General features: G+C 40.1%; 1 protein-coding gene across 5 annotated transcripts in view; it reads left to right on the forward strand.

The window, feature by feature from the left end:
- LOC106654001 (whirlin) overlaps positions 1–14,757 on the forward strand; it is a 104,956-nt gene that overhangs the window by 35,881 nt on the left and 54,318 nt on the right. For all 5 annotated transcript variants that reach the window (XM_023462784.1, XM_023462774.1, XM_023462769.1 and 2 more), the window contains one exon: positions 695–825. In XM_023462784.1, coding sequence (XP_023318552.1) covers positions 695–825 — 131 coding nt within the window. The remainder of the gene's footprint in view (positions 1–694; positions 826–14,757) is intronic.

Here is a 14,757-nt window from a genome sequence, read left to right on the forward strand (position 1 = left end):
TCGATGTTTTTTAATAATTTCACTGTGTCTCGAGTGTTCGCCGTTCTACGTTAGTAAAATCTTTTCAAGAATACACTTTTTGTTAATATCGATTAATTGAATAATTTTTCTCCGCAAAATTGTACCTATGTATTTTGTAACAAATTTTTCATTTCTTTAAACGGATATTACTGATTCAAAGAGCAAAGAAACGTTTATATATCAACTCCACTGAACAGAAAAGTAGTGTACTTGACACTCGTAACTACATCCCTTTGCGTACTTTTTTATTCACTCTAAATCTTCGTAATACTTTGTCGCAGTTATTTTTTTTTGCTACGAGAACGTCCGACTCCGACTTGAACTTTTGAATAACAATTTTCAATGTCAATGCAAAACGACGTTTTTTTTTCGACAATTATATCGAGTCAAATTCGGAGCAGGACGTTCCCAAAACTTCATCGTCGACTCGACGCACGTTTATATTGGCTAATGAATATAAGAGATCATATATTAACTGTATTACATGTATTATATACACGAGAGGCGCGTCACAGTGCCAAATCTCATATTACGAAAAGTTGCCTGCGTCACACGACACACACACACACACACACACACACACACACACACACACACAGACACGAGACAATGACTATATACGAGATAAAGATAGCTGACTGTGTATAATAATCCGCCGCCGATGTGTTCCCAGGGGTGGGAGTCTACATTTCGAGGGTCGAGGAGGGCTCCGTCGCCGAGCGAGCTGGACTCCGGCCAGGCGACACCATCTTGGAAGTCAACGGTACGCCGTTTCGGGCAGTGACCCACGAGGAAGCTCTCAAAGTGAGTTTTAACTTTTCAATTTTTGCCTGCTCTCCTCCTTCCACCTCCCATCTTCTCTTCCTCCTCCTCCTCCTCCCTCCTATGTACTTATACTTCCCGCAACCGATTTGCTTTGTCAGAGAAAACGAGAGGAAAAAAAAGAAGAAGAAGAGAGAATAGACACAGAAAGTATAAGCGGTATAGCACCCTTTCAAGTACTAACGTGTACGTATGCGATGACGTTGACGACCTCATTGTCGTCGAGCATTGCAAAAGAAGTCGTTATTTTATTATCCGTAAAAGCTCTATTTTTTTTTTGTGTGTGCGCGCGCGTGAAATCTTACAAAGGTCTGGGTGCTTATTCACGCGTACTCGTGTGCGAGCGTCTATAACTCTCTCTCTCTCTCTCTCTCCGTCGAACAGATCTCTCGCGAATATCACAACGAACGGACGCGTGTTATTAGTAAAGTGAAGAACGCGCGATGCAATGGAAAATTTTCATTTTCTACCGAGCAAATTAGAAAATGAAAACTCGAGCTGTCCGAGTTAATCGCGCGAAAATAAAGCGGGCAAAGTGATTGTGTGAGCCAGATCCCCTCTTCTTCGCTATCTGGACATCGCCGCGGCAGCAGCCTATTTGCATTGATTGGGTTTTGTGCGCGACACCCACGCGTATACTTGTATGTGTGTTTATACATAAGGTACGCTTTTAACGCGTGTAAGTGTGTATAAGTGTGTGCGCAAAGTAATCGGACCTCACGTTTCAATTGGTTAATTGACTGTGAACTATTATGCAGCTACACGATGTTGCCGAACGCCCGGGTATTATTATACATGCTATTTAGTAGTCTCGCGCGCTCGAGCGATCGCGTTTACATCCATGTATAGATATGCAGCAGAGTATAGAGAGCCAACTTTAAAACAGATTTAAATCTAATTTCATTTCTTCTGCCGCGCCGCGCGTATAAAGAGGCTTTTAATGGATTTCCCGCGATCGCGTATACGTATGCATTATCGTAGCTAGCATAATCCGGCATGCAAATCTATCAAACGTTAATAGCGCAGCCTTCGACGCGTGTACGGTATTCAAATCGTACTACATACACTTTACCTCGAAAATGCCAATTAATAACGGCCGCGCGCTGATAATTTACAAATCAGCGGGCTGTAAATAGTATTCGGTCGTAAGTACATGGTACACGAAATGAAATATAATGCTAATAAATCGCGTTCGTGCAGGTCGCGTATCACGAGCGAAATTGAAGAAAACTGCGAAAGGCGAAATTGAGCCACGCGAGAAAAGAGAGCTCTCGCAGCCTTTCAAGGAAGGGCGGAGATGCGCACACGTAAGGGCCGGATAAAGGTCTTGAGGGACCTCTCAGTCGCGCAGGGTAATCTCTGGTGTAAATGCCCTCGTAGTACTCTGCCTTTGCAGCTCGCGCTTTTTTCTTTGCAAGCTCCCTCCCCCGCGCGAGCGCGAGCTCTCCTCTCTTTGCCTGTATGCAGCACAGCTTCGCCTTCTATCTCTCTCTCTTTCGCGAGCCGAGATTACGTGCGTGTATATACGGGACAAAAGCCCCCTCGGAGCAGCCCGACAATGGGCCATCGGGAGTATCGAGAGCTTTGTAAGCCTACGTGTAATAGGTTATAGGCCGCAGCACATATTTCACACACGTATTGCGCCGAGTTTTGCCCGCGTATTGCGAACGAAAGAGAGACGGAATATATACCTATACAGCGCACACAGCTGCAACAAAACTGTGGCTGTTCGTGTGTGTATTTTCTACGTATGAATAGATGCGCAAGCAGCAGCAGCAGCAGCGGTAACAGCGGCCGCGCGTACTACTACTACTATATCGCTGACACGATCGAATGCTTTTCATCAGCCTCTGCCTGCGCACTCTTCGTTTTTTTTTTTATATTTTTTAATGCATATATCAGTTCTTTTTCTCTCTCTCTCTCTATCGTACGCCATCGAGTATGTGACTTTAAACTGCACCTGCATGCATGCATACGTTGCGGGCTCCGCTTCTTTTATTTTTTTCACGCGTGAACAGTGATGAAAAAAAGTCAGTCCCCGGCGCCGACTATACACCTACAACACGTACGTACGTACGTACGCCTACATGACGATATACCGAATCGGGCATGTGGCGGCAACGGGCGTTGCTTGCCCATTTCTGCGCGGCTCGATTTCTCATTGACCGATGACTAGCATGTAGGTCACATTTTTTAATAAAATTTCCGATCCAACGATTTCGCCGCTCTTTGTCTTTGTGTGCGAGCTGAGAACGCCCGCGCGCGCACGAGTTCGGTTCGTTCGAGCTCTCGTTCGCTCGTCAATATATCAGCTGCAGTATGAATATTTTAGGAGCTCTCTCTCTCTCTCTCTGGCTGGCTGGCTGTATACGATCCGCTCTGTGAGCCGTGGCACATACCTATATGGTATGCAGAGACTGGCTGCTGCTGCCTTCGGTTGGCTTTGCTCATGCGTAACGTTTCCCCCCAAGACCTTTAAGCTTACATTATGCAAGCAACAGTTTCGGCATTCGTGATAAACGAGCTATTTTCCACTCGTCACTTTTTTTTTGCTGTTTTTGCTTTCTTACAGATACGGCCGCGCGGAAGAATAAAAAAGGCCGCTCTTTTATCAATAAAGCAGAGAGCGCGCACGCGTATCCTCTCCCGCTGATCTTTGTGATGCGCAGCTTTTCATTTCTCATTTTTCTCTCTTCTTCTTTTTTTTTTTATCATTGAGAATGCGAGATGAATTTTCGCCTCGAGTCTGTCCTCGTACGCAGTGCTCGACGTTTTTTCTTGATTGATGTAGGATTATTCGAGTCAAAAATGATACGAGCATGTAATTTTTCAGCGAGCCTTTTTTATATATAAAATCTCATCAAAAATCGGAGACTTTTTCTACACCTTCATTTCAATTACAACATTTTCCTCTCCGTTACGCGTGACAAGAAAATTCAGTTGAAATAATTCCTTTTACGATCTGTCATAAATATATCTATATCAGGGGTATAGGGCTGGAATCCCAACGCGCGCGCGTAGGGCTGTAAAGCGCAGCATCTTTTCTTTTCGAGTGCATACACCTTACAAGTCGCGCGGCGGCAGCCCTCGATCGCATAAAAAAGGCAATAAGCCATCGTGTCGCGCGGCAGGGAAAAAATATAAAAGAGGTCGCGCCTATATACCTCTCTCTCTCTCTGAGAAAAAGAGCGAGTGAGAGAAAGCAAGTGTGCTGCTGCGCGCATGCAAACGTCACGAAGTGAAAAACATTGAAGCAGCGAGCGAGCTCGAGAGAGAAAGAGAGGGCTCGTGACTGCTGGAAACGCGACGATAAAAAGAAACGAGCTTTCGCCCGCGAGTTCATTTCGACGAGAGAGAGGGAGAAAGAGAGTAGGGTTGGGAGGGAGGAAGGGAAAGGCGAGATGCACTAACCCGGATGACGGCGCCAGGACGTCTGGCGCCGCATAAGACCCCGTCATATATTTATCCGGCATAATGCTGAAACTGTTCTCTATCTCTGTGTACAGTGTGCTCTGGGTTCCATATACGGAGAGAGAGAGAGAGAGAGAGAGAGAGAATAGTTGCTCGTTTTTCTTCGCATAATACATACGTACACGCGTGTACACGTTATAACCCATATACACAAAGCAGCTACCACCCCCCGCGCGAGCGCGCGTCATCTCTCTACTGGGAAAAAGAAACGCGCGGTAGCGCGCCTAGAGCTTGCAGCTACTGCATGCAACAACAGCGCGGACGCCACCCGAGAGTGCATGGCGCGGCTTCGCGCGCGACGACACGATCGATGCGGAATTGCCCTTACTCTTTCGCCGTGCATCCGAGATCCATACTGCTGTTGTTGTGCCCCGTTGTCGTCGTTTTATCGTTATTATTGCGTTGTGAAATCTCTCGCTCGGCTCTTACTACATACACATATATACAGATAGAGCTTTCGCACGTCTCTTGCCAAGCCATCATCTTTACAACTTGTATACACTCCTCGCCGTCCGTGTGTTACTTTTGTACGTCAGTCGAGCGGCGACGTCTTCCCGGTACGGCTGCTTTCTTCTCTCGTACTTCTTCTTCTTCTTACTCAATAGCCATCATCGACAATTGTCGCGCACGAATCGAGTTACTTTTCTACACGTTCACACACACACATACACGTTCGATAAAGCCATTGGATTGAAAATGGATTGGAGAAGACTCTCGGACTCGAGGCTGTATTACCAGCGAGCTCAGAGACACAGGGTTTCTTTTTATCTTTCACAATTATCAGTATATAATTATAATATATACCAATTTTTTTTCACGTCTCGCAGCTTTTATATATAATGTGATTTTGCGCTTTATGCACTCGAGGCTTTTTGAAAGAGAGAAAGAGAGAGATTTCGTGTTGCGTTATACGTAATCGTTATACGATCGTCGAGTGAAAAAAGATACTCTCCGGAAAAGAGATTGAAAGCCATCGAGTTCTTCATAACTGCCGGGGATTGGGATTGCTTTTAGCAATTTTGCCGGTCGTGATGGCGGATTTTTGCCTGGCTTTTGCCTTCGCCTTTGGCCTCCAAATTTATTTGATTATTGCTTCGGCCATTCCGCCGCTTGCTTTACTTTACTTTATCTAATTTATACATAGATGCCAGAGAGAAAGTACAAGGACGTGAGCATTTCTCTCTTTGTTAAGTGTTTTATATGCATAATATATACGCGCGTGTGTGTGCATGCGTGTTTGTGTACGTTTTCAAAAGCTCGACGATAAAACTGATACGGGCACTGACGTGTTTACTCGAAGGCGTGTGTAATAAATAGTCCAAATCAATCTGTAGAGCTTAAAACGTGTGCGGCGCCCGACATTCTACATATGAGCGTTTCTATAAAAAATTCATAAATAATTCGAGGCGAAAATTGCGATTCAAACTTTAGTAATTTGCAATATTACAAAATAAAAATTATTTAAAATCACTCAAGTAATGCGTGATAATTTTTTCAGAATTTTTCAAGTCAATTTTGCAGTTTAGTAATTACACAAGATTTCAAATAATCCGAAGTGTTTAATAAATAAATATTATAGGATTAAAAGTAGTTAAAAGAATACGTGTAGATTTTCGAAGAATGTACTTTTAATTGATTTAAATTTTTTTTTAATTGATGATTGAGCAAGTAAATAATAATTAAGATTACACATTAATAAATTAAGAAAAAGGATTATGCAGGTTATACTGAATAAAAATTATTTTAAAAATTATCATGTTTTCTCTCCAGATAGCGATGGCTCAATCGCGTCATCGCAATATATGTGCTCTAATTAGTTATTAAAATTATTGATTTCATATGAGATCTGATATGTATTCATTCATGCATTAAGCAGTGATAAATTCGCGTTCTTGGATACATGTTTATATAAATTCGTATGCGTATTTACATGTTCTGCGGAAGTATACTTAGCTATACACGTAGTAGTTGATCGGAGATGAGCGATTATGGCAAAATAATATATTTCCATCGTTAGAAGTACGATATACTTTACTGAATAGCCACTACTCGCAGAGCTTTTTTATCGAACTTTTTGATTTTTGCAAAAAGTGGAAGTTCTTCTTGCATACCGATAAGGAGTATAGGTATTTGAGCGAAGGTCAACTGATAATTGCATTTGTGAAAGATCAGCTTAACAGCAATACATTAAAGAAAATATTGAAGACGAAACATTGTTAATGTTTGAGTTAATGTACACAAATTGAGTAAAATGTTGTTCACAGTCACGACAAAATGAATAACAGTTTTAATTATTTTATTATTCTTCAAAAAATTGACGGATATTCATATGAAAAATTTTTCACAATTACAAAGCGTAAATATGGTAAAAATATTTCATTTTTGTGACCAAATTTCTCCGAGGAAATCTCACAGTTCTAGAGTTTGCTACGATTATGTACTATCATCATGTGCTTTTTAAGATTACTCTGGTATTCAAATGATTTATGACAAATCACACATTCGTAGGGTTTTCTACGATCATGTATTGTACCTAAGTGTCTATTGAAATTACTTTTGTCTGAAAATGACTTGAGACAAATCTCACATTTAAAGGGTTTCCTACGATCATGTACTGAACTTACATGAGTTCTAAGTTTACCTTTTTGTCCAAATGATTTATGACAAATGTCACACTCAAAGGGTTTGTTTCTATCATGTACAGTCATCACGTGAGATTTGAGGTAAAATTTTCGTCCAAATGATTTCTGACAAATATTACACTCAAAGGTTTTGCTACGATTGTGTACTGCGTTGACATGACGTTTGAGGACACCTGATTGTCCAAATGATTTGTGACAAATCTCACACTCAAAGGGTTTGATGCTTTCATGTACTGCATTCACGTGACATTTGAGTTTACTCTGGTATACAAATGATTTGTGACAATTCTCACACTCGAAGCGTTGACTCCGATTGTGTACTGTCATTATGTGAGTTTTGAGAATACCTTTTCTTCCAAATGATTTATGACAAATCTCACATTCAAAAGGTTTGCTACGATAATGTACTGTAATTACGTGAGATTTGAGGGTACCTTTTAGTCCAAATGATTTGTGACAAATATTACATTCAAAGGGTTTGCTCTGATCGTGTATTGCACTTATGTGAGATTCAAGATGTTGTTTTTGTCCAAATGATTTGTGACAAATGTCACACTCGAAGAATATGCTATGATCATGTACTGCCCTTACGTGTCTGTTGAGGTTACTTTTTTGTGCAAATGATTTGTGACAAATTTTACATTCAAGACGTTTTATATGATCATGTACTGCATTTATGTGTCTGTTGAAATCCTTTTTTTGTCCAAATGATTTGTGACAAATTTTACATTCGAAGGGTTTACTCCGATCATGAACTGTTCTTAGGTGCCTTTTAAAGTTACTTTTTTCTCCAAATGATTTGCGACAAATCTCACATTCGTAGGGTTTACTACGATGACACATGTTCGTGTGAATTTTAAGCTTCGCTTCATCACTGTAAATTTTCCGACAAAACTTACACTTATAAAATAATTTCGTCTGAGATTTTTTTTTGAACATTCTAAGCTTCTCATATTCGGTAATTTTCAATCGCGAATTGATTTGAAACTTGCAGTCATTATCGTAATTGAATCCTTTTTTTATTAAGATTATCAGATCTTTATCGATCAAATAATTGTTTTGAATTTGCTTTTCTACTTTGACAATTGATGAATCACTCTGATACTCAGTTTTGCAGATGTTTATCGAAAAAGACGTTGGCTCGAGTTTAACATCTTTGCACTCTAAATCAATGAATATTTTTTCATCTAACTTTTCCTGCAGTGCCATAAATTCATTCATGTGATTGGCCTAAAATTAATATTATGTTATAGTTTCTGATAATGAAAGCAGAATAAAACTAAAATCATTGTACTCACCAGTGATTTAGAAATGAACGCATAACCTTCACCGGCATCCGTCAAAGTATCTTTCGACTCTTTCTTCACCCTAAAGATTATTTAAATTATATGATGGATCGAGTTTCAAAATATATTGAAGCATTAACAAAAAAAGTCATACATGACGGTGTCTCCTGTGTTGTTCATCATTCGCTTGATTATGTGTAATTACTGTGAATTTTCACGTTGTATACAATGAAAATATTCGAGGTTATGTGTCTGGAGTAGCCAACATTGTACCTCAATATGGCCAATTTTTCAATATTTGCCAGCGACTAAACGCACTTTTCGTATAATACAGCGAGGAGACCCCGTGACTATGGTAGCTCCTTGGTGATATTGTATAGACCGGCCAACTTGTGTATCACTAAAACTTGAGCAAAATTGCAATGAAAATTACATTCAACTAGACGCACAATTAGCATACACATACAAGCGACATACGTGGAAAGACATTCACACAACACAGAAATATATTTATAGAATCTACATCAATACAGTAAATAAAGGTATGACACTGGCTTAAAGAATAACAAATTTCACTACGTAACAATGTAATTTTTACCATTTGCAATAAAATTTCCTGTGGCGTAGTAATTTCTATGAATCTAGATCTTTCTTAGTGCGATTCGGGTACCGTATCACGGAAAGACTGGCGAAGAGTACAATAGATACTGTATTCATTATGTTATTTACATCGTGTGTTGTTTGCGTGACCTCTTCATGTGTTTCCCGGCACCCGGTATTTTGCCGTGCATGCCGTAGCGCCACGCTACACTGAGAACTGGGTGCGAAGCTCAACGCGCATAACCTTGATTTTATTGGGATTATTTCAGTGTGAAGGAGGAGCCTTGTGATGCATCGTTTAGTAAAACGATTGACGAAAAACCCGAGCTGAAAAATGTCCAACTCTCATCATTTCCGCGAGAAAATTCAGTAAGAAATGATAATTTGTAATGTAACTGATGTATTTTAGTTGCTTTTTCGTGAAAATTCTCACATATCTTTGATTTGTCAACAGACCCATACACTTCGAATACGTGGAGAAAACCACGAGAGTGAACTTTATCACGAAGTGAAAGTAGTTTTTGAATGTGAAGGCGTGAAACCCAATATGGATTTATTAGTAGTTAAAAAAATTAAAGACTTATAAACATAAGAGATATCTGAAAAAGCATGTTCAATCAGCACACCAAAGTATCACCCACTCGTGCGATATATGCGGAAAGATATTTTCATTCAAAAATTATCTCAAAATCCACATCGATTCAATGCATAAAAAAATCTCTCATACATGCGATGTATGCGGAAAGAAATTCTCATTAAAGACTACTCTCAAAACCCACATCGATATGGTGCACAATAGAGTTGGAGTTTCATGTAATATATGCGGAAAAAAATACATATCTAAAAAAACTCTCAGTGAGCACATCGTTACAATTCACAATGGAACCAGACAGGCATGTGATATTTGTGAAAAGTCTTTTTCTCAAAAATGGTATGTGAAAGCACACATTAATGCAGCGCATAATAATGTTACCCACTCTTGTGATACGTGCGGAAACAAATACACAATTAAGAATGATCTCAAAAAACACATCAATAAAGTACATAATGGTATCACCGTGCGCGGCGGTATCACTTATGCATTTAATATGTGCGGAAAGAAATTTAAACTTAAGCAACATCTCAAACGTCATGTCGAAGTGGTGCACAATGGTGTCACTCATGCATGTGATATGTGCAAAAAGACTTTCACACGAAAGAATAATCTTCAAATCCATACGAACACGACTCATAACGGTATCGCACTTACATGTGATATATGCGGAAAGACGTTCTGAATAAATCGTAATCTCAAAATTCATATGAATGAAATGCATTAGTTAACTGCAACTTAATGAATGTATAAAATTGAATGTTATTATTCAGAAGATTTATTAAAAATTTTAGTTCATCTAATATTAATAAATCTTTGGGAGAAAATAAAGAAAATTCTTAATTATAACCTAATAAAACGTTGAACCTGTTAAGTTGATAACAATTTTATAATGCCCGTCACTTTTCGCCGTGCTTCACTCACCCTGAATTCTGCCAACTTTTTATTTATTTGCAAATTAGTTACGTCTACGGGACCCAATATGGATTTATTAGTAGATCGGAACTATATCGCCTCAAAACTGTTAAGACTATTCATCATATTAATTTTTCATAAATATTTTGAAGTGTATCCCACACTTGAAAATAGTAATTGATTAAAGTATTTTTTTCAGTGTAGTTTAACGTTACTTAAAATCATACCACTTGAGTGTAATTTTTTCGAGCGATTTCGGCAATTTCAAACACGAAATAAGTCGTCCTATAAGTGAAAGCTGGAAAATACCAAAATACTAATAGAAGAAATATCAATCGAACGTTTCTGAGCACACAATGAATAATTATATCAACGTCAATTACATGCATCAATGGCGAAAAAATTTCAATGAGCCATTTTCAACTCGAATTTTAAGAATTTTTTTTACAGAATTACTCATATGTACGTATATCCGCGCGCGAGAAGTAAATTTAATTCTAACGTGCTACAACGATATTCAACGGCTCCGAGATATTCATCGAGATTAGAGACTCGCGCGCAGTTTTGTCGACATGTAGGCTGAACGAATTGCCGAACAGCTGCGGCACACATATACACAGCACTAACTTTCGATCTAAATACCAACTCTAGCTGTGCTTGTCTATATAGGTAGGATATTGTACATATAATATGTACATATATAATTGCCACTGCATCCGCGCGAATTCAAGGTGAAAAGCTCGCTTTCCGGACAACGTTTGGGGGTTGGGTTACCCCCGTCTGTGTTCGTCTCACTACTACCAACAGTAGCCGTCATCAACGTCGACGGCGGCGCCGGCATATTACGAATTACGCAATATGCTTTTTGGAGATCGACGTGTAGCTATTATTACACACATATATATACATTACATGCATATAGTATGCGTTCATTCAGGCACGTGCATACACACGATATATAGATATATATGAAAATATCGCGGCAGCAGTTACTTTCGGGCGCGCGATGAATTTAAATCGGATCTTGTCACGCGAGAGTTGCACCCCCGCCTTCCCCCGCACACGTCCTGCACACATACACACGCACACACAAATACGGACCGATGTTCGCGAGCTGTACGCGATTCGTGCTCGTAATAATAAAAGGAAGTCGGCGTTGGGCGCCTTACGTATTCGTATACGTGTACGTACGAATTTGATCGTGACGCGGTTACATATACGTTACGATATTAGATGATATTGCTGCGAATCTTGCGCAAACGTTTATTTGAGCCCATAAGTCCGATTTTGAGCATTAGAAATTATGACATTTTTCGTAATTGTTTGAAGGAGAACTTCTGGTATGGCCCTCTTCTAACGTCACCCGCTGTCCTCTCGCTCGCTTTGTGGTCAATTTCCGAAGAGGTCGTGGTTCAACCTCGATGTGGAAAAAATTATAAATCTACAATTTGTCATTATGTCAGGGTTGTATATTGAAGTGGACCATTAATAAAATAGTTATTTTTTCGATCGCAAAGAGTGTTTGTAAAACACTTTTTTTCATATTTTCAAAATATGTTAGTTCCAAGTTACTGCTTGTTGGGCGTCTCAATTTAAAAGAAATTTTTTCGCAGGAGTGGGATAATGTATGAAACGGTGTACAATGGTGTCACTCATGCATGTGATATGTGCAAAAAGACTTTCACACGAAAGAATAATGTATTTCAAAAATATGTTGCCACTTGGGAGTTTTGCAAAAAATCATCGTTCGCCATCTATGGGTGGATCATCAATCTAAATAACGTCGCGAATTTTACTATTCAACAATTTTACTATTAGTAATTTTTCGTAGAAGTCAGTTTTTTGCATGTCCCATAGTATTGTTGAATAATTGTAATTTTTCTTAAAAATATGAAGAAAAATTTCATAACGTACTATTTCTAACAATATTTGCTGCAAAAATTAATGATTTTTATTTTATTGGAGAAAAATTTGTTTAAAATATATTTTTAAGCTAAAAACTAAATCATTTTCAAATTACTTCGAAAAACTATCCCACATTTATTTGAAAAATTAATTCTTTCAAAGTCGTGAACCATAAACACTACCTCCAACGTTATTACAAAAACAAACACCCTTTTGCGTTATTTCGTTGGTGAGGTTTTAAATTAAAATACAATATTGCTTTAAAGCTTGCGTGAAAATGCGTATCGAATCTGCAGCATGATAATGGAAGTTACATCGACAAAAAAATTTAATTTTAAATGAAAAAAAAAACAAACAACGCAAACGTATTATTTGAAATATTCACGCAAATAAATTTTTGATTTTATCGAATCGAAACGTCGTATTCGCAGTAATCCGTTTAAAAAATTAACGAAATTAATTTGGCTGAGTTTCAAGACGTTCGAGCACGGCGAAACGAATCTTAACATGACTTGGCAGGTAGTTCATGTACGTACCTAGAGCTCAACAGTTTCAAGTTTACTAATTCAATACGTGTCAATGAAAATAACCAAATTTCATGATATTTAACGTCGCTAAATACTTGATATCATTCTCGTCAGTTTTAATAAAATACATGCAGTTTGCCAACATTTTCAAGCATTCGTACTTATCGTAAAAAAACGTTTTTATCGTCGAAAATAAGAGTGGAAATTTGTATTATAACTCATGGTAAAAATGCACACGGCTGGCAAAGCGTCGAACGTATTGAAAAATGCATATCGCGCGGTACTGCCATTAAAAATGAAGCGCTACCGCCACGCCGCGGCATACCGTAAATGCCGGACCCCTGAAAATTATACCCCCGGCCGTATTTTCTCGTGCTTTCAATTTAGGACATTTGGCAAGTGTGATAATTCAAGCGCTCGTTAGGACGAAAAAAAACAACAACAACGACAACGACAACAAGCAAAAGAAAAAAAAACTGTCAACTGAAAAAGAGTATATGGCGTTGGCGGCGGCGCGCTATAAATATCCGCCAACGGTCTGGAAAATAAACCAGATATGAAAGAGAGAAGGAGAGAATGAAGAGAGAGAGAGAGAGAGTAAGGGGGTTGGGCGCTATAGAGTACATTTAAGCAAAGGTAAATGTGAGCTGTGTCCGGCGTGCATATACATACTTTCTCCCATTTCCACTTTACCGTTTCGCTACATAGCTATATATACTACATACGTACGGTTATATCGCATAGAGCATGAGCCAGGCGCTGCTGTGTATACATGTGTGCCGCTCGCGCGTCGTTATTTTTATCTTGCTTATACTCCGATGTCACGTACAAAAGCTCGTGCGGTGCTGCCGTTGGTGCGGCGCGCAAGCTTGCCGCGCTTCGTCGTCGACTATATACATTGCATTATAACACATCGCGTATCGTCTCTGTACAGTAGGAGTCGTCGGACATGCAGACGACGGCGGTGGTGAATCGCACGGAGCCCGATCGACGCGGGCGCGAAGCACATCGATCGACCGTATATAACATATCGAATACGGCCAGGCGCGCGTGTGGGCATGTAGTCGCGTACGATACGTATACATGATCCTTCCGCGTGTTACAAACACAATTGCTCTATCAGCAGCAGCAGCAGCAGCAGCGGTAGTTCTTTACCGCAAGATTCCATTATTGCGGGCGAGGACGCGCGCGTGGAGAAAAGAAATTCCACGCAAGCACACGTGTGTGTGTGTGTGTGCAGAGGAATGCGCGCAAGCTTTACACTTTATATTATCGCGTTATGTATATGCGCGTACATTGCGATATCGAGGGAGAAATCCTCCGCGTGCACACAGCCGCTCTCTGTACCTAAGGACGAATCTGACGATCGTCGAGTGGCCGCGGGTCAAGGATAGCGCGGGGGAGGGTGGCGGCTGTGTGCCGCGTGGCGCGCGATAATATGTCACGGGGTTGCTGCTGCTGCTGCTGTCAGGCTTTCCTCGCATGTTTGTCTGATCGATTTCCCTCTCTTACTCGCTCGCTCGCTCGCTACTGGTCATTGTCGTCGTCGTCGTCGTCGTCGTCGTCGTCGTCGTCATTGAGAAAGAAACGAGAGTTGAAGGTATATATAGGAGCTGACGAGGAGCGGGAGCTTTAAAGCACATCGCGCAGCTGATTGTATTACGCAGCGGCTCGACGTCGAGCTACGAATAGGTATATAATCATACGCTGCAGCAGCGGTACATATGATACATGTATAATAATGTATATATATAGGCGGAATAAGGCGCCACACGGATATGCCCGATAAATGCGAGCCAATACGTACGTGTATACACGCAGCTCAGAGGCTTTCCGTAATAACGCACGGCTTATGAATAATGCGGGCCTACCTCGTTGCTTGCATACGTATATACACGAGACTGCACTGCAGTACTGCCGATGCTGCTGCTATACTGTTCGGGAGAGAACAAGAGAGACTACGACAACAACGACGA

Source organism: Trichogramma pretiosum, unplaced genomic scaffold, assembly GCF_000599845.2.
Source record: "Trichogramma pretiosum strain Unisexual culture from Peru unplaced genomic scaffold, Tpre_2.0 scaffold134, whole genome shotgun sequence".
Taxonomy (NCBI): Eukaryota; Metazoa; Arthropoda; class Insecta; order Hymenoptera; family Trichogrammatidae; genus Trichogramma; species Trichogramma pretiosum.